Source organism: Coffea eugenioides, chromosome 5 (assembly GCF_003713205.1).
Source record: "Coffea eugenioides isolate CCC68of chromosome 5, Ceug_1.0, whole genome shotgun sequence".
Lineage (NCBI taxonomy): Eukaryota > Viridiplantae > Streptophyta > Magnoliopsida > Gentianales > Rubiaceae > Coffea > Coffea eugenioides.
Window position 1 is genome coordinate 43,608,972 of NC_040039.1, and position 27,700 is coordinate 43,636,671.

The 27,700-nt window shown below is 35.8% G+C and overlaps 3 protein-coding genes and 1 long non-coding RNA gene across 8 annotated transcripts; 2 read left to right on the forward strand and 2 right to left on the reverse strand.

The window, feature by feature from the left end:
- Positions 1-2,198: 2,198 nt before the first annotated feature.
- Positions 2,199-5,566, reverse strand: LOC113770935. 2 transcript variants are annotated; one of them, XR_003468440.1, is made up of 5 exons: positions 5,447-5,566; positions 5,252-5,317; positions 4,802-4,880; positions 2,762-2,863; positions 2,199-2,681 (listed from the first exon to the last, which is right to left on the reverse strand). It is a non-coding gene; the product is annotated as an uncharacterized LOC113770935 (long non-coding RNA). The 2 variants fall into 2 exon arrangements; XR_003468439.1 differs by lacking the exon at positions 2,199-2,681 and having other exon boundaries at positions 2,705-2,863.
- Positions 5,567-7,138: 1,572 nt separating this feature from the next.
- Positions 7,139-13,428, forward strand: LOC113769992. Of its 3 annotated transcripts, none has more exons than XM_027314336.1 (5): positions 7,139-7,402; positions 9,671-9,829; positions 11,362-11,580; positions 12,646-12,761; positions 13,092-13,428. In XM_027314336.1, the coding sequence occupies exons 1-5, from the start codon at positions 7,235-7,237 to the stop codon at positions 13,120-13,122; spliced, it is 693 nt and encodes a 230-aa protein (XP_027170137.1). In that variant the 5' UTR covers positions 7,139-7,234; the 3' UTR covers positions 13,123-13,428. The 3 variants fall into 3 exon arrangements, with proteins under 3 accessions (XP_027170137.1, XP_027170136.1, XP_027170138.1); XM_027314337.1 differs by lacking the exon at positions 13,092-13,428 and adding an exon at positions 8,172-8,537 and having other exon boundaries at positions 7,321-7,402; positions 12,646-13,090; XM_027314335.1 differs by lacking the exon at positions 13,092-13,428 and having other exon boundaries at positions 12,646-13,090.
- A 6,499-nt stretch (positions 13,429-19,927) lies between these two features.
- On the forward strand, positions 19,928-23,307 carry LOC113770960. The gene is made up of 4 exons (XM_027315592.1): positions 19,928-22,019; positions 22,154-22,417; positions 22,651-22,770; positions 22,940-23,307. Exons 1-4 carry the CDS (start codon positions 20,844-20,846, stop codon positions 22,985-22,987), a joined length of 1,608 nt encoding a protein of 535 aa, XP_027171393.1. The 5' UTR covers positions 19,928-20,843; the 3' UTR covers positions 22,988-23,307.
- Positions 23,308-24,273: 966 nt separating this feature from the next.
- Positions 24,274-27,153, reverse strand: LOC113770727 (pentatricopeptide repeat-containing protein At2g20710, mitochondrial-like). Of its 2 annotated transcripts, none has more exons than XM_027315290.1 (2): positions 26,799-27,153; positions 24,274-25,646 (listed from the first exon to the last, which is right to left on the reverse strand). In XM_027315290.1, exons 1-2 carry the CDS (start codon positions 27,147-27,149, stop codon positions 24,366-24,368), a joined length of 1,632 nt encoding a protein of 543 aa, XP_027171091.1. In that variant the 5' UTR covers positions 27,150-27,153; the 3' UTR covers positions 24,274-24,365. The 2 variants fall into 2 exon arrangements, with proteins under 2 accessions (XP_027171091.1, XP_027171092.1); XM_027315291.1 differs by having other exon boundaries at positions 26,879-26,950.
- Positions 27,154-27,700: the final 547 nt, after the last annotated feature.

Consider the following 27,700-nt stretch of genomic DNA (forward strand, 5'->3'; position numbering starts at 1 on the left):
TCAAACGCAGCCTTAAACTTTCTGTTGAATTTTTTCTTGTTTTTAGTTCATTGGATACTTTTCTTGGATCATGGTGGATTTTGAATTTTTAACCAATTGTAACCGATACTTTCCGCTATTCAAGGAAAGCTATAGTTGTTTTCTTTTGATGTTTCTTTAACAGACAATCAGTTACATGACTAAACGAGTTGTAGGAACCGAATCATTTGGAATAGTTTTCTGCTATTCTTTTCATGTTGTCTAAAGGACCAAAATCACATCAAGGAACTAGATACTTGCAAGAACTTGGGCAATCACAACGACGATCATCTCTACAATTGGAATTATTAACCGTACAAGAAAAGGCAATCACACACCTGTACCTGCATTGCATGCCCACATACACACACACAGAACCAAAAAAAAAAAAAAGAATCGTAGTGATATGGAGATGAAAAGGGTGGATGAGCATAGGGTTGTCAACGGTCCGGGTTTGGACCCGGACCCAGACTGGACCCGTCAATATTTTTCGAGTACGGGTAGGTATATAGATCCGCGACTCGGACCCGGATCCGGACCCATTTTATCTAACAAAAAAGCGGGTCGGATACGGGATATACCATTTCGACCCGTATTCGATCCGTACCCGTTTTAATTAATTAATAATTAAAAATATATATACCAACCTACCGTATCAATACTACATTACTACTACTTTCATTCTCAAATTTTTCCAACCCTAATACCCCGCCGCCGCACATCCCTTATTCCCTATCACTCTCTTTTCTCTTTTGCTCTGCCTCCGCCAGTCCGCCGTCAAATAGGTAAGCTTCCAAGACAAAATCCCTCAATCTCTCTCTTTCTCGACGAAGTAAGCCATTTATTCAAAGGAAAGCAGGGCTCCATGTTAGATTCATAAGATCAAACTTTTGCCCGGAAAGCAAAAGTTTGATGAAAAATTAATTGATTAATTCAAGAAGGGAAGAATTGAAATCTTGGGGAGTCAAAGAAACTTGCCTAAAGCAAAGATGCAAGTGAGCAAAGAAACAGCAGTTCTCTTCATCACTGTAAATAAGAGCCTGGATCCGAAACAGCTCAATTGTGTTGAAAGCCAGGAGAAAATTTGTTCCTTGCATTTGAAAGTCAAATTTCCAAGCCTAGAAAAACCATTTCTTGATTGCTGGATGACAAACTAACATGTCCTGTGGGTCCCTTCAAAGCTTAGCAAATGTTTTGCAAAAGCTAAAGGAGAGCGTTTGTGTGTAATTTTACCTGAAAGCGATAGAATTGAGAAATGTGTGGATGAAGTTAAGAAGTATGGGGAATGATAGGGTGAGGTGAGTGCACTGGTAGAGTAGCATTTAATCAGCCTCGGCCTGTTGTAGCAAAAAAGGTTTTGACGGGCCTTTTTTTCCTGGTAGGCCCGACCTGGATTCGGGACCCATCGGGTGCAATTCCGGGTGATAGACTAGAAGACTCGTCGGGTATTTGGGTCAAATTCGGAACTAATATAGTATAACGGGTCTAGGTCCGAATTTATTAATTATGACCCAGACCCGGACCCGGCCCGTTGACAGGCCTAGATGAGCAAATGGATTTTATGCTGTTTAGGCCTACTATGCCAGGTTGAATGGTGGCTTGACTGGCTTCTGTCATGATTGTTAAGAGAACTAGGAGGCATAAACCGTGCCACGGATGGTGGGAAAAAGGATGGGGATGCCCAATTTAATAAAATAATTTGTACTAATTCAAAATGGATCATTAATGAAATTTGTTTGTTGTTTGATGGAATTTAGTTACAAATAAACCAAAATAAAATATTAAACCAAAATTAAAGTAAACTTTCAGCTAAGTATGTAACCATGTCAAAAATAGTAAGTGTTACTCTCATTAAAGAACCAAAATATTATAAGACTTCGTCTAAGTTGTCATCTGCACTTGCTATTTCAAGGTTATATTGCATTATGATTTAATTATAAGGTCCAATAATTTCCTAATGATGTAGCTACTTATAAGCATCATTAGAGCTTAGATTTTACTTTTCATGCTCTCAGGTCATTTTCAAGATTAGAAAAAAAAAAAAAAGAAAAGTGAAGGAGGAGAGTTAATAAGGCTGTACGCAGGAAAATGCAAAATAGTAAAACCCAAAGTGAGTAAGAAAAAAAATGAAAGCGACTTTATGTTATTGGTAGAAACAAAATACTTCATCCCATTTGACTGGAAACAAAGGTACAACAGCCGTATAATCAATGTTTCAATTCATATGGCATAACAACCGTACAATCAATGTCTCAAATCACATCAGCCTGCAATAAGTTTCCTCACTTATCAACCTACAAATTGCATACAACAAATCTTAAATCTGAATAACATCCACCATACTCATGGTTAACTAAGTACTATGGCGTACATAAATAAGATAATATCACATTTGTGAAGACTATAGCTGGGGACTTGCTTAAAATAAGTAATAACAACCAGGAATTGCCGAGAATCTGGCCAAGCAAACTTATTGAAATGTTTGACAGCAATCCAAGAGGCATCATCTTCAAGCTGCCCTTTGTAGACAACATTGCGAGCTTTATCTCCATGTTCTGATACAATGTTTTCAACTGAGAATCTTGAAGGTGCCACCTTCAGCTCATCTAAACTGCATTCTTTAAATGCTGGCAGTTTCATCCTCTGATTTTCTCCACATTTATCTAAAACCCCAGAAGAAAAAAATCAGAAAAAGGGAATAAATATTGCATTTTTATACATTTAACAGAGTTTTAAGAATTACCAAGATCAGAGGAATAAGGGACGTTGGATCTGAGGTTAGAAGGCTACCAGCAAAAGCCTAATTTAGAGCAGTGAGCTCCCATTGGAATGAAGATGAATATTACTGAAAAACAAAACTAGCAATCAAGTCAAGAAAACAGACAAAGAAATATCATATATGGATAGAACAAAATCATAGGGACATAAAATACATGTAACACAAAAACTTTCACCAACCAAGTCAATTCAAGCGCCATTGCAGCAAAAAAACTTGTAGAAAAATGTGCAAAGAAGTCACATATGATCAAAACACAAGGATAAAACACGAGAAGCAAAGGACAAGGGTAAATCCAAAAAGAAAGGAAAAAAAGAGAAACCAAAGTATATGACAAACATGTAATGGAAAGATGTTATGTTTTTCCTTTGGTCACCTTTGTTTTGAAGGAAAGCATGGGAAAAATACATTTCAGAGAAAATACTAATTCGGCAACTTCTAAGGCAGAGATGATGCCGCCTTGGACACCATAAAGAAACACCAGATAAAACAGAAACATATTCTAAAAGTAACTTGTTATACACTTAGATTCATGCTTTTCATTGCCAATGAGGGCAGCCTCATCAACCTTATCAGCTTCAGTCTCACCAATATCAGCCTACAGTTGCTGCTCCATATAAGAACAAAGCCATGTTTAGTAATTAAAGAAGCATGACAATTGGCCACCATCATCTACAATTTGAATCAAAACAATCACAATTCAGCACAATAGGGAGTCAACAAATTCAACTAAGATAAGCATGCCTTTTCAAAAACATTTTTTCCTCCTCAAACTCCACAAAATAAATTAACTCAAGAAATTAAAATTTACACTTTCAGAAACGAATTTCTCACATTAATACCAAAGAAAAACACAGATGAACAAATCTAACACCGCCTTGATTTTATGTGTCAAATCCCATAGTAATTAGAAAATTAGACCAGTTAAAAGGAAAATTTTGAAATTTCGAATTTACATTAGACTCCATGAAAGAAAGGAAGAAAACCTCCATAGCCAACTTGAGATCAATCCTAAACTTGGCAGAAACAAAATTCTACAATAAAATCACATAAATAACAAAAGCTGAGACCCTCCCTCCCCACCCACAATATTAAAGCAGAACACCAATATATTATTCACAGAACCCATAGAAATTGAAGCAAGAAAACCTAAGATCCTCAAGAAACCAAAAGTACAAAAAATGCAGAAAACGTAGGTCATGACTTAAATTTACTCAAAAATAAACATCATTAATATGTGTAAAAAAGACTGCTTTTTCACTGCAAAAGACGTGTCTCTAGCAGAAGGAAATGATGAAGAAAATAGATGAGAAATTCTATATAGGAGGAGACGATGATAGGAAGAACGGAAAAGAAAGAATCTGTCGATCTCCAACTAGAAAAAAAAAATTAAAAGGTTGGTAATTTACCAAGGTTGACGGAGTTTTCCCAACCGCTTACATCGAGAAGTGGATCCGGAAGAATCTTCCCAACCGCTTACATCGAAAATTGGTACTTGTTGGATGTAAATAGACCAAAAGGAAACTAATTGCTTAAAAGCCCCATAAGAAATTGAAAATAACCACATCTTTACTCTAGCTCTCCCACGGGCTGTGGTGTAAAGTGGAAGAGCAGATACACTTCCTTGGGAAAGAACGAAGATTCCAGCTAATTATATTTCTCTCGTGGACAACGATACCAGAGAAGTAGATGAAAGAGGATGGTAAAGAAAGAAGGCAGCAGTGATCTGTTAATTATTTGCTGCTACATGAAGATAACACAAGAACAATGGAAGAGACTGAAATCAACACAAGTTTAATCCTCTAAGGTCCAAAGATTTTGATGGACAATGACTTGGACTAATTTGGACATCAAAAGAATGGGAAATTTTTTAAAAGCACAAATGTAAGATCATAGTTTATGGCATGCCTCGCAACATACGCTCAACTGAGGCGCGTAGAAAACTGAAGATAGAATAACAATTTAAAGAAACAACTGTGAGCAACAAATCACAAACAAATGTACTACCTTTGATAGTAAACGTACAACTCCAAGAAGCCTTTCCAAAAAGTTATATTTGCCACCATCACACCTTCTCCGCTTCAGACTGAAACCCAAATGAAAGGCCAAAAGTTTTGGTATGTGCAATTTGACAGAAAGCAAGAGTCTAATCTTTACTAATTGTACATTACATTCACAGACTGGTCATTTAATCAATTTTTCTTGGATATTAACTTTCAACTCCGAATTTAACTTTTCGAAGCCTCCACATCAAATTACTAAGAAAACGTTAAGAATTTATGGCTTTGCGATCTACTGATGAAACTCAATGAAATCTTGCTATTTCCTCCAGAAAAAAATGCATGAATCACTAATCAACGCATATGGTAAACAATAATGATGGAAAATATGCCATTCTTTATGTTTATAACTTTCCAAAAGTTGCAATTTTTGTTTAGGCCTTTTGCCATGGATTACCAGAAAGCAGGAATTCAAGATTTCCTCCAACTTTGCTGATTGCAGAAGCCTCAAATCCCTTCTAACCTGTCACAAAATCACAATTAATTTTAAACCAACAAAACCAATAAGCAAATGCTTGAAGGCATACAGGTTAGTGCTTTTCACTGAGCAAGTAAAAACTGAAACTTTAGGCAAAAAAAAAAAAAAACCAACCTTAAGCAGGTATTGAAAATAAGAGCACCTTCGATGCTAATTCTTATTTTTGTAGACAATTCTATCGAGGATTCCAAATTCTGTCTGCAGCTGACCCAAAAAAGTCTTCAATCTCTCCTCAACTACTTCAAACTCCGAATCCATTACCTTTAATAATGCTAATAACTACACTCGTAGCTCATCCTGTACCAAGTTTATAAAATTATAAAGCACCAAGTTTATTGCCATGTTTTGGCCTTGTGCCTCCCTCCAGGAGTATTTTAACATTACATGCATCATCCTTAATGTAACAAAATCTAAACCTAGTCAAAGATTCCAAGTTAGTTCCTTTACATTTCTGATCATTTTCTTTAAAGCTTCCACAATTATTTTCCCATTTCACAAACAGAACACGAAAATAAAGATCAATCTGCAAATGCCTTATATAGTGCATTTCCTAAAATATTAAAAAAACTAAAAAGGACAAATTTTTTCAAGTGAATCACGGTGATATACCTTGATGGAGATTTTTCAGTCACTCTGGGGTTGCTTGAAATTCTTGACCCTTTTCTTCATTGTCTTCTTCGAAAGCAAAGGCACCACCATCGCTGCTGATTCTTCTTACCTTTTCCCTCCTTAACTTGCACATTTCACACACAAAGCACAATCAGCTATCGATCTACAAGCGTCTGTAAAGAATAGCGTAGTACGGGGAAGAAGAAGAAGAATAAGAAGAAGAAAGTTGTGGCATGTTTATTAGTGAGTCAAAAATCGAAGACTCTAAAGGGAAAAAGGAACAACCAAAAACCCAGATTCAGTAATAAAACTTAAAAGCGAAAGGCAATAAAATTAGTATCTCCATCTTCACAGCTAAAAAGAAGAAACGAAATAAAAAAACAAGAAAAAAAACAGATCGGGGAAACAAAAACCAAAGGCTCAAAACATCAGCGCATACCCGACGGAAACAACGAATCCTTAAAAGAAAAAACCCATAAGCCACCTGAAGATCGGTGAAATCGACCAAGAGAAGTAAATGGGATAAAATAAAAGATTTTCTAACCCAAAAGCTATGCAAAGGTCTACCAAAAATCTCAAACTTTGAGCTAGAAATGATGCCCACAACACACTCCGGAGAATTTCAATATCAGTTTCTCCAATCGCCATCGCCTAACGAAGTTGCAAACTGACAAAAATAAGGAAGCTGCAATTTGACAAAAAATAAGGAAGTTACAAATTGACAAAAAAAAAAAAGAAGTTAAGAGTAAGGAGGCTCACCGCTGCTGAAGATTTTGGTCATATAATTTTGGTGAGGAAAGGGGCGGAGAGGCATTTGTTGTTCTGTATATGTAACCCTAAAGTGAATAGATAAGATGGAAGTGGAGGATATGTCTGGGTAAGCGACAGAGCAACATTGCCTAAAAAAAGGAAGACAGAGAAGGTAGTGGAAAGAAAGCAAATGTAGCAGAAGTACAGAAACAAGGAAACACAGGCACATGGGAGACCAGATCGGAAACTGAAGCGCCATGCGCGAACAACATAACGCTCTCAACCACATGCGCGGCACGTGAGAGGACGACGAAACTTTTGGCTGAATGGTGTTGGCACGTTATCTACTTATGTTGAAAAGGTTGAGGTGTAAATTGATAATTATTAAAATCAGTAAGGTCCAGAGTAGAAATAACCTACTTTGGGATACTTGATTTACCCAAATTTTTAAAAATTTCAATCGGAAACTCGATTGGGAGAACAGAAATCGTAGAAACCCTCAGGCATCCAGGGAGAGAAAGATGAGAAGCTGAAAGGAAAACAATGAGTACAGTTGTAGCACATGGTCCTCTAATATCTTTCATGCCCATGAAATTTAGTAAAGGTTTGCGGCAGGAATTTTCCAATTCGAAGTTTTCCTTGAGCAAAAGCAACCCTTTAATTTTCAGGTGCTGCTCCAACAAAGATGAGAAATCCCAGGAATCTCAGATGGTATTTTCACTCTTATGTGCTTTAAAATTATGAAATTGAAAAGGGTTATCAAATTTGCATGTCAAATAATTGTAAAATATAATAGTAATGATTTGCCGTTTCTGGTTCTGTTTTATTTCTTGTTCTTGTCCATGCTTTACTTGAATGAAATAATTAGCATTTTGGAGAAGAAAGTTGGGATTTTGGATTACATTACTTGCATGTAGTCCTGTTTGTTGTGGAAGAAAGGGTAGATTAGTAAATGGATTTTGTGTTCTTTATGGAAAAGAAGAGGAATACTTGCATTTTCCGAGAAAATATTCATTTTGGCAAATAGCTAGTCCAGAACTCTTTCCATCGGTTGTACATCAATTTCGCAGGCTCATTCAAATGATGTTTCTGTTGAATATCTTTTCTGAGAAGTACTGAAACATGAAATTTGTCAAGAAAAATTATGTTGGACTAGAAAAAGTTCTTGCATTTCAGCTTTCTGTTTGCTGAATTTTATGAAATTTGCTGGTTTTACTTGCATTTGGAACATAGTTGTTGATAAATCTGTACGGCCATCTTGTGAAAATTTGTAGCAGTGATATTTTCCGTAACAATTAAGAGAATAGGGCAGAACATGTACTACATGTTTGTTGATTTAATTTCTGTGAACTATGTGGAAAATGCAGGATTTCTTAACCTTGTAATTCATTAGGTCCCTGGAGTCATATTTTTTCATCTTTTAAATAGACATATCATTAAATTTGTTGAAAGATTGAGTCACTTAAATGCATATCTGCAGAATCCTTAAAGATGACTTGGAATTAGTCTTTTATGCTGCTTCCTGCCGAATTGATATAATGTCAACCTTGTGAGTTGTACAAGACCCAAAAGCACTTATCTCGTGCAATAAAACAAACATGCTCCAGAGTGTCAAAGGCAAGAGGTCCTGCACATGACTATATACTAGTCTAATTTATTGATTCTCCAAAATGGTGATAGTTCTTAAAGCATGGTTTGTTTCTTCAATGGAATCAAGTGTACATGAAGCTGTATCATCAAGATTCTGTGATGGTTTTGCTTTGATGCCTTATGCTTACTTGGAGGCTGTCAACTTTTTCTCCTTCAAGGATGAATAAATTTAGCACTTGATGTTTAAAAGAAAAAGGTAAGTGTGCATAGTGGAGCATATGTCTATGACAATTGCCAGAAAGAATCCATAGAAAGAATGATAGAATGATGAATATGGTGGTAAGGGACTGGATAATTCAAAAGGGAATGCTAAGGGTGTGTTTGATAAGTTTGAAATCTGAAATCTGAATCCATTAAGTTATTAAATTGTTAAGTATTAAATCTAATACATTTGAGTGTATATCATATTCAGTGATAAGTGAATAGCTTATCACTGATTTGTGGGAGCAAGTTTTGCCTAGGTAATTCAGTGCCACTTAATTAATTCAAATATTTAATTTTTTGTTATCAAACGCGTCTGAACATGTTAAGATCTGAATCCATTAAGTTTAAGTGCTGAATTGGATATCAAACAAGGCCTAAGTCTGGAGATTATTGCTGTGATTGTACGCATTTACAAGTTTGTGTTATCCATATGTAAATTTTAAAGTACCGTGATGACTTGATGTTCTCGTGGCATATAGTATACTTTATTGTAGCTTTATTTTTCTATACGACCAAGATGATAGAACTATGGATATGTTTTATACTTTTTCCTCATAGTGCAATATAACAGTTGCGGTTAGGGTGATGGTAAATTCTTGTAACAATAGCGAAAGCATAAATGATATGTCTTACATTATTAATTATGGATTAGCTTAATCAAAAAGGAAATAGAAAATCTAGATTTAATTTATACCATCTGAAGATGTTTGTTTTGACTGTTATCTTTTTGTCATGACTTAGCCTTTTGAAGGAACCATGTGAGGAATGGATGTTGTTGTAAAGTGAATAAGGCAGTTCTTAATTAAATGAGTTCTCTGGTACAACAAACTAATGGAGATTCTTCCTTACTACAGAATGTTAAGAAGTAATAGGAAAAAAATGAAAGGACAAAATGATTGAGAATTATATTAGTATCATAGATTAAAGAGATTGATCCTTGGATCTAATTAGCTTCGAGTTGATTATTGGATTGCATGTATCTATATCCAAGATGAATGTATAGAAAAGTAGGGACTGAGATAAGAATCATGAGTTTGTTGCCAAGCATGGATGAAAGATGCTGTTAAATTTTCCTTTTGAACTATAAAGTGGTCTCTTCACATTGATCTAAGATTTCTGGTGTAGGGTTTCTCGGTGCTTAAGAAGGACGTTGAATGTGATAGAGGGATAATATATAGCACTATGGCATTCTATGTCTTCAGTTTGCATATTCCATTAAGTTTTGGCGGGCTGGCTATAGTTGCCACCATATTGCATCAAGAAGTTATTGAGCCACAGACTGAGGTATGTAATGGTCTACACTTCTCAATCAATGACTGCTGAAATTGGTGATGGCAGGAATTATGTTGCATATTCCTAAATGGCATACTACAGTGGCACCAAAATTTTTATCTTTTGGCAGGAAGAGGGTTATGGGGAGAAATATCTTTGTCATTTGTCATCTAAATTTCTTCCAAGTGTTCTCAGCACAAAAAATGGCATGGAACGGTAAAAAGAATAAAAATAGAAGTACAATTATTCACCTTAAATTTTATTTCTTTTTACCCTTCATCCCAAATTGATTGAAACTCAAGTAGTTTCCAGTCATAATCTTTGCTTGTTGTTCTTTCTTTGTGATTTTTTATTTTATTTTATTTTTACGTCTTATCTATTCCTTTTGTTGTGAAGACTATGTCTGTAGTTCTTCTGTCATACCTGACAGCATTACATTACCCTGTCTAATCCAAGACCTCTCTTGATGGCAATTGGGCCATGGTTTATTTCTCCCGCAAAACATTAATAATCTGTTAAACCTGGAACTCTGGGTCTTGCCACTTATAAGGGATTATGCATCCTACATGATCCTGCATGTTGTGCACCGTAGTTCAATTTCTCTATGAATTACATGTTTTGATAGAGGACATTGCATTTTATATGAATATTTTATGTTTTATCTAGGACCTTAAATACAGGTCCATCACATTACACTGGTCACTAGCGTAATGTTATAAGAATCATGTATCCTTCAAAAGGTTTTGGTACTTGTTTTCTGTCCAAGTGCCTCATTGGTTACAAATGATTTCTGTTCTGTTATTGTGGAGTTAAAACTCTTTGGTCATTCCTTTCTATAAATGAACTGCCTAAGGACAAACATTTGGTTTCTTCTCCATTCAAGCAGTGAATGGGCTTTCTGTTCCTCTGGATATCATTGCTTCCAATCTGTATAGGCTTCAACTAAATGGGCAAGATAGTATTGATAGTTATTAAAAAATCTTTCAAGTTATCCTTTATGTTACGTGCCATATTTCAGTTAGTTTTTAGTCTCTGTGTTCATGTTGATTATGCTTCAGACTGCATTCTTTATCAGCATTATGGGTTTCAAGAATGGCATAAAGATGTAGCCTCTAATCTTATTATGGATCACAAACTCAGAGGTATAAAAATGACTATCAAAGATCTTTCATGTTCATTGTTTTTAACAAAATACACCAAAGGTGGAGGTCATTAGCAACTGATATCTATTATTTATCTGTGAGAACTCTTAGATCATTCTTCTCAATAATTGGAGAGCTTGACCCCCATTAGATATAAGCAATGGGTACTGTTTCAGTGCATTTGGTTTATGTTTATCATTGATATTTACTGACCAGGAAAATCAATTCAGTAATCAAAATGGTTACCAACTTAATTCCCTGTTGCACCTCTTTATTCAAAGTAAAAACCACGCTGAGAAAGCAAAGAATTTCCTTAGTTACTTTATGTAGTTTGGAATGAACGTTAGGAATGATAAAAGTGCATGCTGACTTGTGTTTATATTTACTTTATCATCAGTACAGGCGTTGGCATTACTTGGTCTTGAAATTTTAGAGTTCATTGGTTTTGTCTTGCTGCTGAAACGCCCTGGGGAGCCCCAGTACAAGCTTCTTGACTTATTCCAAGTTAACGAGTTAGCAGCAGAAAGAAGCTGGTTGCTGGCATCACTGATTGGTTTTTTGTTCCTTTTGTTCTTGTTGCTGGTAACATCACTTATTGCTGATCAATTTCTGGGGACTAAGGTCAGCTTTGTTGAATCTGTTATTTTTCTGTTTCCTTTTCCTTATCTTTCTATTTGTTTTGGCAGTTTTCTGTTAGAATTTCAGTTCACTTGAAAATAACCATTAGCTTGTATAGCCTTCTGCTTCATAATAGGAGAGAATGAGATTAGTTTACATAACATAAAGCTACTAGCCAGGTCCTTGAACTTGCTCTCATTTGGAAAGTTTGGACTTCACATGGAATGAACTGTATTTTGCTGGGTTTTTTGGCGCTTGATGATTACACTGTTGTTATGCTCAGTTTGTTTCTGTGCACATACCAAATTTGTTTTCTGGTTAGGATTGCAAACGTTCCATAACTCCTCTTGACTTACATAAAGAATTTGCAAATGGTGATGAATATCTAGAATAATCAATGACATTATAAACACATTGGTTCTTTAGGTATGAGGATATGACAAAAGAAGGAAAAAGGAGCAAGGAAGCCAATACAAAATAGCAGGTGCATATTGACAGAGTAGAGGATAGCTACATCAGGTTTTGGGTATTAAGTGCTGGAAGAAGGAAACATATCAGGAAATTAGAGGGGCTGGCAATGTTGAATTATTGAATTCTGATTTTCTCCTAATAAATTGAATGCTTTGCAAAAGCACATAGCTGTAATCTAAATTGTAAGCCAACTGAATGGGAGGCTTGTGCATGGAAATGGAATACCCGTGTGCCTTCAGTTACCAGCATAAAGCATAGCGACTTGCTCCCATGCAAAGATTGAAGTATCTCTCTTTTGCCAGCTCTCATGGTGCTTTATTAGGACTATAAGGGATCGCTTATTACAGATCATTATAAGAGGAGATGTTGCATTACCTGTAATTTTTTTTTCCCTTTTTTGGTTTATATTGTGCTGCCTTTATGTTAAGGTGCTGTTAGTACTAACAACAACTGTTCTCTAAGCCAAGCTCAACTTCTGTCAGTTATTTCAACCATCTAGGACTGGTGAACAAGTTTAGCATTGGATTAAAAGTTATAATAGTGTTTCTTCATGATGCCATGTTCGTAATGGATGATAGTTTCTCTCCATGTGGATAGGAGGTAAACAATCCAATACTGCAAGCACTCCTCTCAAGCGGCTCAATCTCTGTTACAGCTTGCATTCTTGTCTACTGCATTGTCACTCCCTTCCTGGAAGAGATTGTCTACAGAGGGTATTTGCTGACTTCTCTTTCCTGCACTATGAAGTGGCAGCAAGCCGTTCTGCTGAGTTCTTTGCTTTTCAGTGCATCTCACTTCTCTGCTGAGAATTTCCTGCAGTTATTCGTTATTGGCTGTGTCCTTGGATGCTCTTATTGTTGGTCTGGGAACCTTAGTTCATCTGTCCTCGTACACTCGTTGTACAATGCCTTCATCCTCTACATAACCTATATTTCTTGAATATTGATGCTGATTCTGCGCGTTCCTTCTACTTATTTGGACAAATTATCTACCTTTTATGGATTCCGTTTACAATGACAACTAATTATTGCTTGTCCTCTCAGCTTTACAGAGAAGCCTCGGGCCGCAGAATAGACATCTCCTGTCCACTATGGATGCTGCTGATTTTTAGTGGGAAAGACATCTCATACTCAATATGCCCTTTTGCTGGGGAAAAAAAAAAGGGTTGCCTCAGGAGCTCGCTTTTTATGGAGCATTGCATAATCAATTAACATACAGTTCTAGGAGGGAAAAGCAAATTGAGATTTTTTCATTGAATAATCTCTAACCCTTCAGGTAAAATGTTGCTACAGATCCTGATAAAGGTTAACTGACTAAAGAAGATGATATGTAACAATAATTGACATCTCCTCGTAATCAATTTGGAAATTAACAGTGTTATAGAGCACGAGTAAAGAAATTTCTAACTTTCAGTGTCTTTGATCTTCTTTTTGAGTGTTTTTCCAATTTATCCAGTTCTTAAGGGACTCGAACGTCAATCTGCAAAGTTTGCTTGGTAGGTCAATCTATTCATGCCAATCGTTGTCAGTGGTTCTGCAATCCATATTCACATTCTCCAGGACATGTGATACCTGAAAATTACACCTGAAGAGAGAAGGCCCACTTGAGCCAGTACAATTTTGGACCCCTTCCTTCATACAAATTGGATAAGGCAACCATGTTTAGCTAGTCCATAACATTTCAGAACCCTTTACAGCTTCTGGTACATCCCTATTATATATTTCATCTACTGTAATCTGTGCTTTTTTTTTTTCCATCTAGCCTAATAAGTTTTCAAAAAGTGTGCAAGAACAAGAAGTTCAAAAGAAGGTGTGAATGTGATTAGGTTTGAATACAAATGATTTGATAGTGGTTTACAGCAGGTAATTGGTTGGAGGATTGCTGCTTGGCCACCTGGTCTCTGCTGTTCTCCTTTTCATTTTGATAGAATCCACATGGATACTCTTGGAGTATAAACTAAGTTTATTGACTCAAAAGCACATGGAAGATGGTGCATGATCAAAGCATAACCAAGCAGGTAGTCGGCTAATTCAAATCATTCAAATGATTTCAAACTGAAAGTAACATGGTGGAGATTTCCTTTTGGTTTCTTAAGACTATAAAGTTTTTGGCTTTTCTCTGTTTTTGAGTTTCTTTGCTTGAAGAAAGCACAAGCTATTGCTTTACCTTCTGAGTTAGAATACAAAATCTGGAAGACAATAATAGGCTTAGAGGCTTCTATTTTCAGGAGCAAGTCACATTCTTGTTGATGTGTTATGCAAGAAAAATGGAGGAATCATTCAATAGCTTTGGCTAAAATGTGAAAGCTATAGAGGGAAACCTACCATCTTGAGCAATGAAAGCAATTAAAGTTGCATTTGCTTGTTTGTGTTACTTCTTTTCTTGACAAATAGTTATACTACTATCAAACATGCAGGTGTTTAAAGACTCGTAGGACATTGAGAAACTTTCAAGTCCACTACATCCCTAAAACTCATTTAGGAGAATGGTTAACTTAGTGTAGGCAAATCGAATCATTTTTACTTCACTCATTCACAATTCAAGAAGGAAAATTTCCAAATAAAAGTTTCATAGTTTGAATTGGTCGATGAATTTTATTGTTATTGTTTATCTAAACATCAAAACAGCATACCCAATTGATGTTATAAATCCAAATGTAGAAACATAGGTGTATAAAACAAAGACAAGAAGACAAGATGGTTGGATAGAGAGAGGGATTGACTTGAATGGAGGTACCCTAAAATATCACTATTAGTCTAGCATGTCACTTGTATGTTCTTATTACAATGCCGCCAATCATCAAGCATTTATATAGTGGTAGTAATTTTTTTTTATTTTTTGGGTATTTATTTCTTAGCTTTCATTCTATTTGGTAGTGTTTTGAAAAAAAAAAATAGAATTTTCCATAAATTATTAGTGCCACAAAACTCAAGTTTTACATTCCCACTGTTCATGAATTTACATTGTGCGCTACATTCAAACAATGGTGATGCAAAGATGCTGAAAGATATACCAAACCACTAAATACTCGAATTGAGTTCGATTTTATAAGAAATTTGTACTTGATTCGCTAATTAGTTAAATCAAGTTTGAACAGAATTTTATGTTCGATAACTTTCAAAATCAATAAAAAAAAAACTCATTCCAATTTGGTTCATCATATAACCAAGCCAAATTTCTTTGGAATAAAAAGGTCAAATTTGAACAAAATTTCAATTTTACCTAAAATAATCAAACAAATTTGAAAATTAGAGTATCGACTTAATTAAATTCGTTTACACCCATAAATAGAAATAGAAAGAATCAAAAATTGGGGGAAAAAAATATACAACGTTTATATATCAGTATGTTACTGTTACATTGCCCTGTCGTGGTCCCAAGAAATCATCAAGCTTTGTCCCACTGTCCAAACCAACGGCTACATTCTACCCAACTGGAAATTACCAGATTTAGTTGAAGTCCACAAATTGCTAGCTTGTAAAGGACCATTTGTCCCTGCTTAGACACACCTCACAACCAATAAAAAATAAAATACCACCATTACACGTCTTTCAAAGCCTTATCCCCGCGATCAATGGTAGCTATTCAGATCGAGGAAAGCAGAATTGCTCTTGATCATTGCCACGTCTGCTCTAATGAGTTGGATCCCACGATCCCTCCAATCCTCCTACCTTAAATAACACCTCAGATTAAACCACTCTCCAGCGGCTGTTCACATATTTTTCAGAAGCCCACCTGCTCAATCTAGAAACTCTTTTGCCTGCCTCTGTTTCTCTTCCCTGCTCTTGCTTTTCAAGAAATGGGGAGCTTTGAGCAGAAAGTGAAGGAAAGGGCCAAGGAATTGAAGATCTTTTTCAAGAAAGGGGTGAAGATTGTTGGAGATTCATGCAAGAAGGGATGGTACAAGCTCAAGCACATCAGGAAGAAATGATTTCAGGGATTTTGTTCTGTCTCAGCCAAAAAATTGTTTACGTTTTCTTTTTCTGCTTCTGACAATATTTTGGGTTAATTTACCAGTTGAGTTTTGTTTAGTTGTGGTAGGTGGTTTTGATACATGTAAAGGGAGTTGGGGTAATTCTTGTGGTTTCTTTTCATCTTTCAATTTGTTACAACTACCCTCAATCCTTGAGCTTGAGTTGCTTTTTACTCTGTTACAAGATTGATTGAGATTCATTAACTTTGTTGCTGTGCCCCTTAGGTGATGTGATGATGTATTTTGTGGTTTATCCATATTGCTAGGAAAGACATGGAACAGGAAATCTATTACAATCAAATTCATCAAAATTGAAAAGCAGAAAGAATGGTTTTGATTTTGAATTGAGATGGCAAAGAAATTTAAATCTTTATCAACTTGGCAAAAAAAAAAAAAAATCTTGAAATTAAGTTGAATTCCTTGTAGTTAAAATATGAGAAAGCCATTGGGAACTCTAATATAGAGATAAACAACACAAGTAGCATAGCAAATTTACAATTTTCTAGTACTCTTTCTGCTTTTTATTTCTCTGTTTTGATTCATTGCCTGGTCCAGACAACTAGACTCTTCTAGCTCAAGCATACCAGTTTAACAACAGAAGCTTGTACCTGGAATTTAATTTGCAGCCAAGATCAAATTTGCAGGAAACCCTGTTCAGTTCGTTCTGCTCTTAACAATTTCTTGTGTTATTCATAAACAAAAATTCCTCTCGGCGCTTGTGTACTCGGATCCAGGCGCAGTAGAACTCTCATTTGACAGCAGTGAATACTATGTTTAAACATCCCCGGCCTGTTAAAAGTATTCTAGATTGTGAGAAATTAAGTTAAACTTTTAAGTGTGTCTAACAATTGAGCAAATTGGAGTGGTTGTTAAGCTGTTGCAGAAAATGAATTGTTTGTATCTTTGTTTTTTTCTAAGGAATGGTTTGTAACTTTACTTCGTCAGTGTAAAAAATCTCTCTTTTTTGTCATGTTAGCAAGTTTAAATTTGTTTTCTTTTTTGGTCAAGATGTTAGCAAGTGTAAATGCATAGAGTAAAAGTAGAATTTTATCATCTACTCAAGCTAATGAAAAACCCCATTCGCCATTGCTCTTTTTCTCCCTCATTTTATCCCTCTTTTTCTCCTCATTGCTTTTCAAATCCCACATTTCCTCTTCTTTGATAAGATTTTTCTTTTAAAGTACTACTATTTTCTAATTGAGATGCATGACATCTTTTGACTTAGTTAAAGCATTGTTTATTTTTTATTTTTTGGTCGAGGGGTGAATCCTTATTAAAATAAAGTAAGTAATTAAAAACAAACTTGAAAATTCTCTCCTTACCTGAATTTTAGTTGTGCAGGGTGCTTGGACATAATTTACCCCTTATGTACATGTTTATGTGTTTCATCAGAAAGACGAAAAAAACCAAAGAAAAAGTACTTTTTTTTTATTTTTGTCAGCAACGAGTGCTATGGCACAACCCTTAAATTTTTTTCGCTGCTAATGAAGTTTGAACCCTCACCAACAGTCCAAGGAGCCTCCAGTGGTTCCAAAGAAAAAGTACTTGTGTGTTCGAATCTTATTTTTTAGTTTTTCTTTTTTTCTTAGACAGTCCCACTATGAGGGGATTTGTACATACAACATTTCAAGACCAAGAAGTGAAGTATCTTGATTGGATTTTTCCAATTAAGATGCATTAATCAAGTCTCACTATGAGGGGATTTGTCCAAAGTTTGGGAAGTCATTATAAGGGGTTTCATCCAAATTTCGGAAAAAAAAAGAGAAGAAATCAGTAGGCTGGAAGATCATAGGTTTTTCTAACTTCCATGATTTGCTGCTTGAATTTGTAACAAGGCTATGGTTTATATTTAACATTACCAAACTTGCAAATAAAGCCATAAATTCACCAAAGTTACAAATAAAAATAATATATTTTTTGAGGAAGAATAATAAAGAACTAATCTTGTTTTGCCGTGCTATGTAGTTGTGATGAAGATGAAGGGGATATAAATTGTAGGGAAAATGGTGGACTGGGCAGTATAGCGTACGTAGTATGTAGGTCATTGCAAACGATAACTTTTTGTGAATATGAAGGTATAGGAAGAAAGTAGGTAACTGGAAGAGCGTCATACATAGGATGGGTATTTGTGATTTGAACGAAGGGTGTTAACCGGTGAACTATACGTTCATTGATGAGGTGTCACAATTTTGTTAACAGTCAATGAACTAAATGTGCATAAAACAACAGCTTGGCAAAGTGATGCTCATTGAGTACTCGCTGAAAGGGTCTCAAGTGTTAATTTTTTTAAAAAAATATAGTTCATTAGGAAAAGTATTAAAATTCATGCGGCGCAATAAATTTCAGTATATGTATTGAAATGGTAATTTAGTTATGATTTAAGTGTCTTAAAAAAGTGGGCAGCTATTAGAAAAATCCATAAAACAATCATTCTTAATATATCTATTTTATAAATATATACATATATATATATATATATATATATATATCTTAGTTCATAAAACAACAGTTTGACAAACCGATACTCATTGAACACTCGCTAAAAGGGCCTCGAGTGTTAATTTTTTAAAAGGTGTAGTTCATTCGGTAAAGTATTAAAATTCATGTGGTGCAATAAATATTAGTATGTGTACTTACATGGTAATTTAGGTATGATTTAAGTGTCTTAACAAGCGGATAGCTATTAGAAAAATCCATAAAACAATCATTCTTAATATTTCTATATTATATATATATAATAAACGTTATTTATAATTATTTGTGCAGGACTTTAATCTGGCCGAGCCTAATAAAATTTATGTGTAGTTTACATTTAATTCGAGCCTTATATTTAGCCCTGCATTCTACATAGCCCAATTAAACATAGAGTGTGATTGGATAGGAGATTATTGGAGATAATTTTGTGAAAAAAATACTGTAGAACTTCTTTAATGGAGGAAACTTCTCAGACATCCTCTAAACTATCGCATTTGCACGCTTTTGACCCCCCAACTATAAATTGTCACAAATAAGCCCTTAAATTAAAAAAAATGCTTACTTTAAGGACTTCCGACAATTTTGGTTGTTAGAAGTGACGAAATTAGGGGCAAAACAGATCAAACAAAAAAATCAACCCACAAAAACAGCCTAAAAGGCCTCATTGAATGATCATTTCATCAAATTAGGGCCGGAAAAGATGGAAGAATATGAAGAAACATTAAATTCTATATTATTAGTTGGCTTAATATACCTAGTTTTTAATCAAATCATGAGTTGATTTATCTGTTTGGTCGGTTTTGCCCCTAATTCCATTACATTTAACCCCCAACATCGATGGATTTATAGCTGAGAAGCCAAAATCGTGCAAAATGAATGGTTTAGAAACCTGTTAGAAAGTTTTCTCTTTTAAATATAACGTACGTGAAATAAAAAATAGTTAAAAAATTTATTTATGATGCAAGTAAATAAAATTGTGCATATAATATAATGATGTCCCTTTTGGTCAATTGAATCCAAACATTTTGATCAATTGAATAAGCTAAAGCAACAAATAGCAAATAAAAAAATAATCACAAATCCATGATTATATCTCATTCCCAATTCACCCCAACATTTTCACAAGCGTACGGGAATCGGAATCCTCTCAACAAAATCCGAATCTTACATCCCTTTTAATCACCTCCACTCCACTCCACCATACTCCAACAAAACCCCCTCTATCCAACCATTTATCACATCTCACCATCCATTTTCAAAACGTCAACCTATTCAACGGCTGATCCAGAGCACAACCCAACTCCAGCCTTGACTTCGGTGTGTATCTTATCCAACCCAGCTTAAACTTAATCCAAAAATTCAGACAAAAAAATAAATAATAATTTTTTCTATCAAAATTCTGTTAATTGTCGTTTCAATTGTCCGTCGCCTTTCTCCCTCCCAACTAAAACTTTCGCGCTTTCTCTCTCTAGAATTCTCCCTCTACCTATACATACAAATTATTTGTATCTCTATAACGTAAACGGAATTCAAATTTATCCGAATTATTATCGAACTTCTGTTAGATCTGCGAGTTCACAGTAGTTTTTCCGGTTAATTGCTTCGTCTTTATTGCTTTATCCATTTTTTTTAATCTAAATTTTTACTTCGATAAATGGAGATGATGACAATGGACGAATCGCTTGTTCTGGAAATGGAAATTTACAGCTGTTATGGAGTTGAAGTTGCTGAGGATCGAATATGTCGAGGAATTTTTCAGATAGCTATAGGACAATCTAAGCCGCGAAGTTGTAAGTTTAGGGTTTTCTGAAGAATTTCAGTAGTAGATTCTGTTAATTAGGGTTTTAGTTCATTTTGTTGCTTTTGAACTTGAATTGAAGTGAAAATTAGTTAGTTTCTGCTGCTTTGCTGATTACCGTGATCAGTTTCTGGTGCTTTGCTGATTACGGTGATCTATTTGACTGTGATTTGGATGAAATTGAAAACATTTTCGCGATTGGAGTTTGGTGGATGTTGAATTTATGAAGACCATGGGGAGCTTGGATTTTGTTAATTCGACATTCAATTTCAAGGATTAAGCTATTATATTTGTGGTTGTAATATAGAATTCAGCCTTATTGGGCAGTAACACGGGTATATGTTGAATATTTTGCTCAGAGGATTTCGTAGGATTGGGTTAGCTTTTCTTATATCGTATTTGGACTAAATGGCCTTTTGCAGTGGTGGGGTTTTCAATTTGTATAGTGAAGGGTTTGCTTGTAGAAATTGAGAAAGTTTGGAGTTCCTTTTTTTTTTTTTGGGTGGGGAAAGGGCTGACCTTAGGCAGACTGAAGTTTGTTAAAGTGTAATGGCGCGAAGGAAAGAAGTTGGATTTCTGAATGCAAGTGGTGTTAATTTGAAAGAGCAATTGGCTAGGACAACGTTGCGTAATGCAAGACTTCAAGGTCATACATATGTTGATCTTAGGAAAGATGGTAAAAAATCAATTTTCTTCTGTACTTTATGTTTGGCACCCTGCTATAGTGACTCGATCTTGTACAATCATTTAAAGGGTAGTCTTCATTGTGAAAGGCTTGCTGCTGCTAAGGCTACTCTGTTGAAGCCCAATCCCTGGCCATTTGATGATGGTGTACTGTTCTTTGGTGATTCTTCTGAACGGGATGAGTTACCTGTATCGAAGCGTGATAATCTTCAGTTGTTAGATAATAATGATTACGATGAAAGCAGTCTTGCTATTGTTAGTTATCATGAGCACCTCGAAAATAATAGCAATGGCCATGCATCTCATGATGATATTGGGTTTGGGAAGAATCCAGATTCTGTTGGTGCTGGCACCGCTCTTTATAATAGTCCCTCTCCGACCAATCTGACTGACGCTTTCTGCAGTCAATTGGTTATTCCAGGTGTCCTTTGTAAAGATGAAGTGTCTCAATTAGAAGTTTCATATCTGGGTGTTGCCCAAATTGCTGCTCGATTCTGTGAGAAGAATGGAATTATAAATGAAATCCGAAGAATATGGTGTGAGTGGCTTGGAAGAAAGGATTGTGATGGAGAGGATACCCTGATGGTTTTAGAACATGATTTTGCTATAGTTACATTTCCTTATAGCTATAATTTAGGCCGAAAGGGGTTGCTTGATGACCTAAAGTACTTGCTTCCACCCAGTCCTTATTCAGAATCTGAGGAAAATGGTGGCGGAAGGAACAGAAAGAGGAAGTCATTTTCTGATCCAGAGGATGTCAGTGAGTCTCTGGCTAATCAGTATGACTCTTCTGGTGAAGAATCTCAGAATTCAAATAGTTGTAACAAAAAATTGCTGCTAGATGGGTATGATGATCAGCTTCTGCATTCAAGAGTATTATCAAGCAAAACTCTGAGGAAAGAATTGAGGCGCCAGCAGCAAGTAGCTTCTGAGAGAATGTGTGACATTTGTCAACAGAAGATGCTGCCAGGCAAAGATGTGGCCACGCTATTGAATAGGAGCACTGGAAGGCTCGTTTGCAGTAGTAGAAATTTGACTGGAGTATGATCTCCAATCTTTTCAACTTGGTTATGTTCAGCAGACATTTTCCTGTATCTTTTGGAACTTATGCTTTTCATTGAGCTATAGTTCCTTGTAAAGGTGTTCATTTACACAGTCACTGTTCTTTACTGCAGGCATTTCATGTATTTCATGTTTCTTGCCTCATTCATTGGATACTGCTTTGTGAGATGGAAATCTATGCAAAACAGTTTGATGCAGCCAAAACAAAAAGGAGACCAAGACGAAAAGCTGGAACCAAGCAGAGTGAGTCTGGGAAGTTTAGCGAGATAAAAGGCATAAGAAAGCAAATATATTCCTCTTTCTGCCCAGAATGCCAGGGCACTGGTGTGAACATTGATGGGAATGAGCTGGAGAAACCTACGGTGCCTCTTTCTGAGGTTTGTGACTCAGGACTGATCTTTTTATTAATTTCTGAAACTGTAGGGAAGAAGCCGAACAAAAATAACAACCTGCAAATTGACTGTTATTTCCCTGTTGTGGAATGGGAAAATATACAGGCAAAGGCAACAGACAGTATCTTTCATACTTGTTCTGAATATATTCATACTTAAATTGTTGGTTGCTGTTCTTCATCTAGTTTCCTTTAACCTTGAAGTTCCTGTGTGTATAGATGTTTAAATACAAGATTAAAGCAAGTGATGCCCATAGAGCATGGATGAAAAGTCCTGAGGTGTTGCCCAATTGCTCGACAGGATTTTACTTTCCTGCCCAGTCTGAAGATATGTATGAGGTGGGACATTATGGACCAGAAATATTTTGCTATAAAAATATTAAATGAGCTTCCTTTACCCTTACTATATGCTTGTTTCAGAAAATATCTTTAGATCGCTATCTAGATATTGTTGCTGGGAAAGTATAATCTTGGATGATGATTCATTTTCACATTTGTCTGTTGCCAGGAAAAGGTATCACCACTTAAGTTGCTTCACTTTTATCGTGCAAAATGACTGAGCTGAACCTGCCTTTCGAGAGCCAGAGGATCGTTCTGAAATACTTAGCAATTTGACGTTTTAGTTCTTGTAACCTCTGTAATCTGTTGTAAATGTCATGATTCTGATGTTAAAAACCATTAGTGCTTCAGAAGTTTCAGTTGCTAGAATAGGGGTACCTTTCTAGATCTTTTACCGTTAGCCTTGTATATTGGTGCCTTGTTATCACTGCATTTGACAGCTTTACCTACCTGTGTATATTACCGCCTTGGAAATGGTGATTCAGAATACATGCAAATGCTCAGGTCCTCATTTCCTTTGTTTTTCTTGGTGAAAAATGAATCTCTTTTCTTAGATTTTGTTGTTGTCATTCATCGTAAAGCATGCTTAGAAGTTGTTGAAGATGGGTAGTTAGAAAACTATGAATTGGCTACTTGGTTTTATATTCAAGTGTATATAGCAGAGACCTCTTCCAGATATCTTGATGAGAAGCTATCACGCATTATCTGAGAAATCAATTAATTTAGTTGCAAAGTTCCATTAACTGCACGGTAACGATTCAAAACAACATTCCTTCTCCAAATGAGAAATATTATGCAAATCAAGTGAAATTGTGCTACAAGTGAACAACTTCTTCGCTGTGAAAAAGAAAATCTATTGCACAAATGGAGAATCAGAAGAAGCAACTCAACAACTTGGCAACATTAAGCTGGGGAAATGGTCAGTGTTTGGGCTGGAAGTGAAAACGGGTGCAGTGAACCAGTGGTGGAAGAAATTAGAACAGCTCTTATCAAAGCTAAACAGATGGGATGGAGAAGTATATTCAGTCTGACCGCAAGGGTGTGGTGGAAAAGATCCAAAATGAATGTGCAGATGACCCAATGATTGAAGCAATACTGGAAAATATACTAAAGATCAGACAGGTTTTGTAAATGTTAGTTTTCCTTCATCAAATGTGTGTGTTTGGACAGTAGATTATTTGAGATAATCTTTGGAAAAAATACAGTAGCATTTTTTTTTATATGATATATGTGAGATAAAAATGTGGTAAAAAATGTGTTGATGATTCACGCAAATAAATTTTTACAAATAAGTAACCATCCAAACAAACGTCCAAAAATGATGTAGGGGCAGTTGCTCCAGTTGTGCAAACTTTCTTGTTTGAGCAATACAAGTGCTGTCAAAAAAAAAAAAAAAAAAAAACCTTTGCAACGTACTCTTACCTGCGAAAGCTTCTGCAGAGATGCTGTCAGTAAAAGAACCTAACTATGCCCCAGGGACTGAAGGGGAGAGGCAAGAGCAAGTGTTAAAGACATTTGCTTAGAATACCAGTGCAATATATTTTGTCGTTGAAGGGACATCTTTAGGCTAATTGCTTAATTTATTTTACATTATATCAGGATGTATGTTCGAAATTGAGCTCTGTGTCCCCAAAAATGTCTTGTTCCAAAGTCTCGGACTCTTCCTCAGCCCGATAAAGTTCTTGGAAAGCTGGATCTCCCTTTCTAATGTACCTTGAAATCACGTCCTTGAATTCTGCAGAAAACTCACATCGCTTAAGCAACCTTAACATCTCCTCAGCTCCATCAATATCTCCTTTTTTTTTCAAGTACCGCAGACAGGAAGCCAAAACGGGAAGATCAGGTTCCCAACCTGCGACACCAGCAGCAATCGATTTTTTTGTCATCTCGACTGTATTTTCCATTTGATTAGTTTTGTAGTAACCCTGTGCCATACGACTCCAAGTGCTCGCAGTCGGCTCATTTCCACCGTCCACAAGTCTGCTAATAATTGACTCTGCTCTTTCTATATGGCCTTTCTTGCAAAATCCAGTAACAAGCAAATCTGGAATCCTAATGTCAAAATACTCCTTGTTAGCTAGCCATTCATCTAACATCTTATCTGCACCATCAAGATCATCCAATTTCAACAGACAACTTATAACAGAAAAATAACTTCTATTATAGATCTTCCGAGGTTTCTTGTACAGATTCCATAAACGGAGTACCTCATCTTTTCTTCCCATAGTAGCATAAAGAGTTAGTAGAAACTCATAGGCCTGACCAGCTTTTTCATCTGCTTTATTATGTGCTTTTGAACCTGTTCGACCAGTTGCTTTTGCTTGCTCGATTAATCTCTCAGATTTCTTCAACACCACTTCAGCCTTCTTAAAGTCACCAGCTTTCAAATATCCATTGGCTGCAATCCCATAAGAATTCCATTGCATTACAATAACAGGATCTGCTTCCATCCTCATAAGAAGTTTCTCCATTCCCACTATGTCAGATCCCACAACACATGCGTTCAACCAGATGTTATATGAGAAATTGTCAAAAGGAATGCCCTTGCCATCCATTTCTTGCACTAGAGAATCTAATTTCTCCAGCTTCCTCGTCTGAACGTACAATGTCAGCATACCACTGTAAGACAGCGTCTTATTATAGCCCAACTGCCTCATCTTCTGCATGATTTCCTCTGCTTTACGCAATGACTTAGATTTAACATAACAATTCAAAAGAGCACCATATGTTTGAATAACTCTTAAATTGTCTGGCAGGCTCTCAAAATATTTTTCTGCTTGCTCAAGGCCATGGACTTTGGCTATCAGATCTAGATGAACTGCAGCATCTGCAGGTTTTAGTTTAGAATGTTGAATGCCATTGATCCATTCAGAAACCTGTCCCAAAAATCATTACAGCATTCTTTAGCAAGAAACCCAATTAACCACAACATGCCAAAAAGCTCCTGCTAATAAGGAGTCCAGGAAGTGCTGGGTAAGTTCACAACTTTCTCTCTAAAAAGTAACTATCTCCATGTATAAATAGATCTTTCAAAGTGCTATTGAAGAATATTTTCATGAATGAACTGCAAATATATCACCAAAGCCTGAAAGGAAAGGTTATCAAGGAGAAAGATAAAGGCCACCATCACCTCAGCAAAGAAAAAATCCACCTCTTTCTAGTCTATGATGAATACTGTGACTTTCTGTTGTCTTCTTTCAGGACTTATCAAAATAGAGGATGACCTAAGCAACAATAACCAATCCTTCATAGGAATTCCAAATTAAACTAATGCTCATGTTAGAACCACAGAAAATACCAAATGAATTGCAATTTGTATTTACGTAGTTATAGGTTTGGATGCTTGAGCTCACGAGTTCAACCCTGTACCTATTACCTCATCTCATTCAATCTGCGAGTTATGAAGAGTAACCACACAATTTCTATTTTTTCTAGGAAATTACAGTCAATTTCGATCAAAACAATCAATCATGATTTTCATTGTATGGCAAAGAATGAGAAAACAAACAAAAAAGAACCCAATACAAGATGGCTGTGCAAGTCCTGCTTTTTTCATAAAATTAAGAGTAAATGTATCATGAGGCTGATTAGACAAAAAAAAAAAAAAATTTAAGAGAGTCAAAAAAAAAAGACAAATCAGCATGCAGCTTTCCATCCATCTAGCATCACAATCATGTAAAGAACGTCCAGGTAATTCCAGAATAAAATCAACCCACTGAAAAGTTTATTTTCCACTTAAGCATCTCCCAGGTACATGCCACAGATCATGAACAAATTAAGGAAATATTTCACAAAGTTTAAACCAACACAGTTTAAGTACAGTAGAAACAAAGCATTTACATTAGACAAATATCAAAAGATAGTCACTAAACTCATCCATCCACCACACACACACACAAAGAAGTAAGAGGCGCTACAGCATTTTACAAATTAAAATAAACCCAGTTCAAATTTGGTCAAAATAAACATTGCCATACGAAAAAGAGGAAAAAAATAGAACAAAAAAAAAGAGTAATTAAGTATGGTACCCGGAGGGCATAGCTGTAACGTTTATAAGATCTGAAGGATTTGATAATAATTCTGACATTATCAAGGTCTACTTCTCTACCTTCATCCACCCATTTCTGAAGTACTTGAGGGATGGAATCTTTAGGCTTACGCACACGCACGAGCCTGGCAAAAAGTGAATCCTTTGGGACAGATTCTGAGGAATCAGGCGATGATGGTGTTGATGTTGGTGAGGGAACAGCAGTTGCAGTGGAACAGAAGAATGAAAATGGCCCAAGATTTCTATCTATTGAAAAATAGTTCTTGATTTTGGTTACAGGGTTTAAGGAAGAAGGAGAAGTGAAAGAACGAAGGAGGTTTCTGGCCATCATAGTGTTTTCCTACATTAGCAATTGCCAACTCTTGCAGCTGTCTGTTTATCCCTCTTGGGAAAATCGCCACTTTAGTCCTTAAACTATTTTACTTATGCCAATTGCATCCCTCAATGTTATTTTAGCCTAATTTAGTCCTTCAACTTAAATTCCTTGTCCAATTAGATCCTTTTACGGCTGCACCACCCAATAAACTTTTTCCGACACAAAAAGCACTACCTAAACAAAGGGCAAGAATGGAAGTACAAGTCTTGTCCTACGTTAAAATAAAGAAATCTGAAAATTTTTCATCTAATGGGGTAAAACAAAAAATTTACACTAAATTGGGGAGAAAAATAAAATATCTGTAAAAGAATATCCCAATTTTCATCTCCATTTATCACTAGTCAACAAGTCATCACCAACTATGTCAACCGATTTTCTTTGGCAAACTTCCGAAACAAGGACGTCGTCTTTTTGAACTCTTAAATCAATGGCCATTCTCAACTGGACAATCGAAACTCCTCTCTAAATTTGTAAATATTTCTACAAATGAGGCACTGCAATTTTCT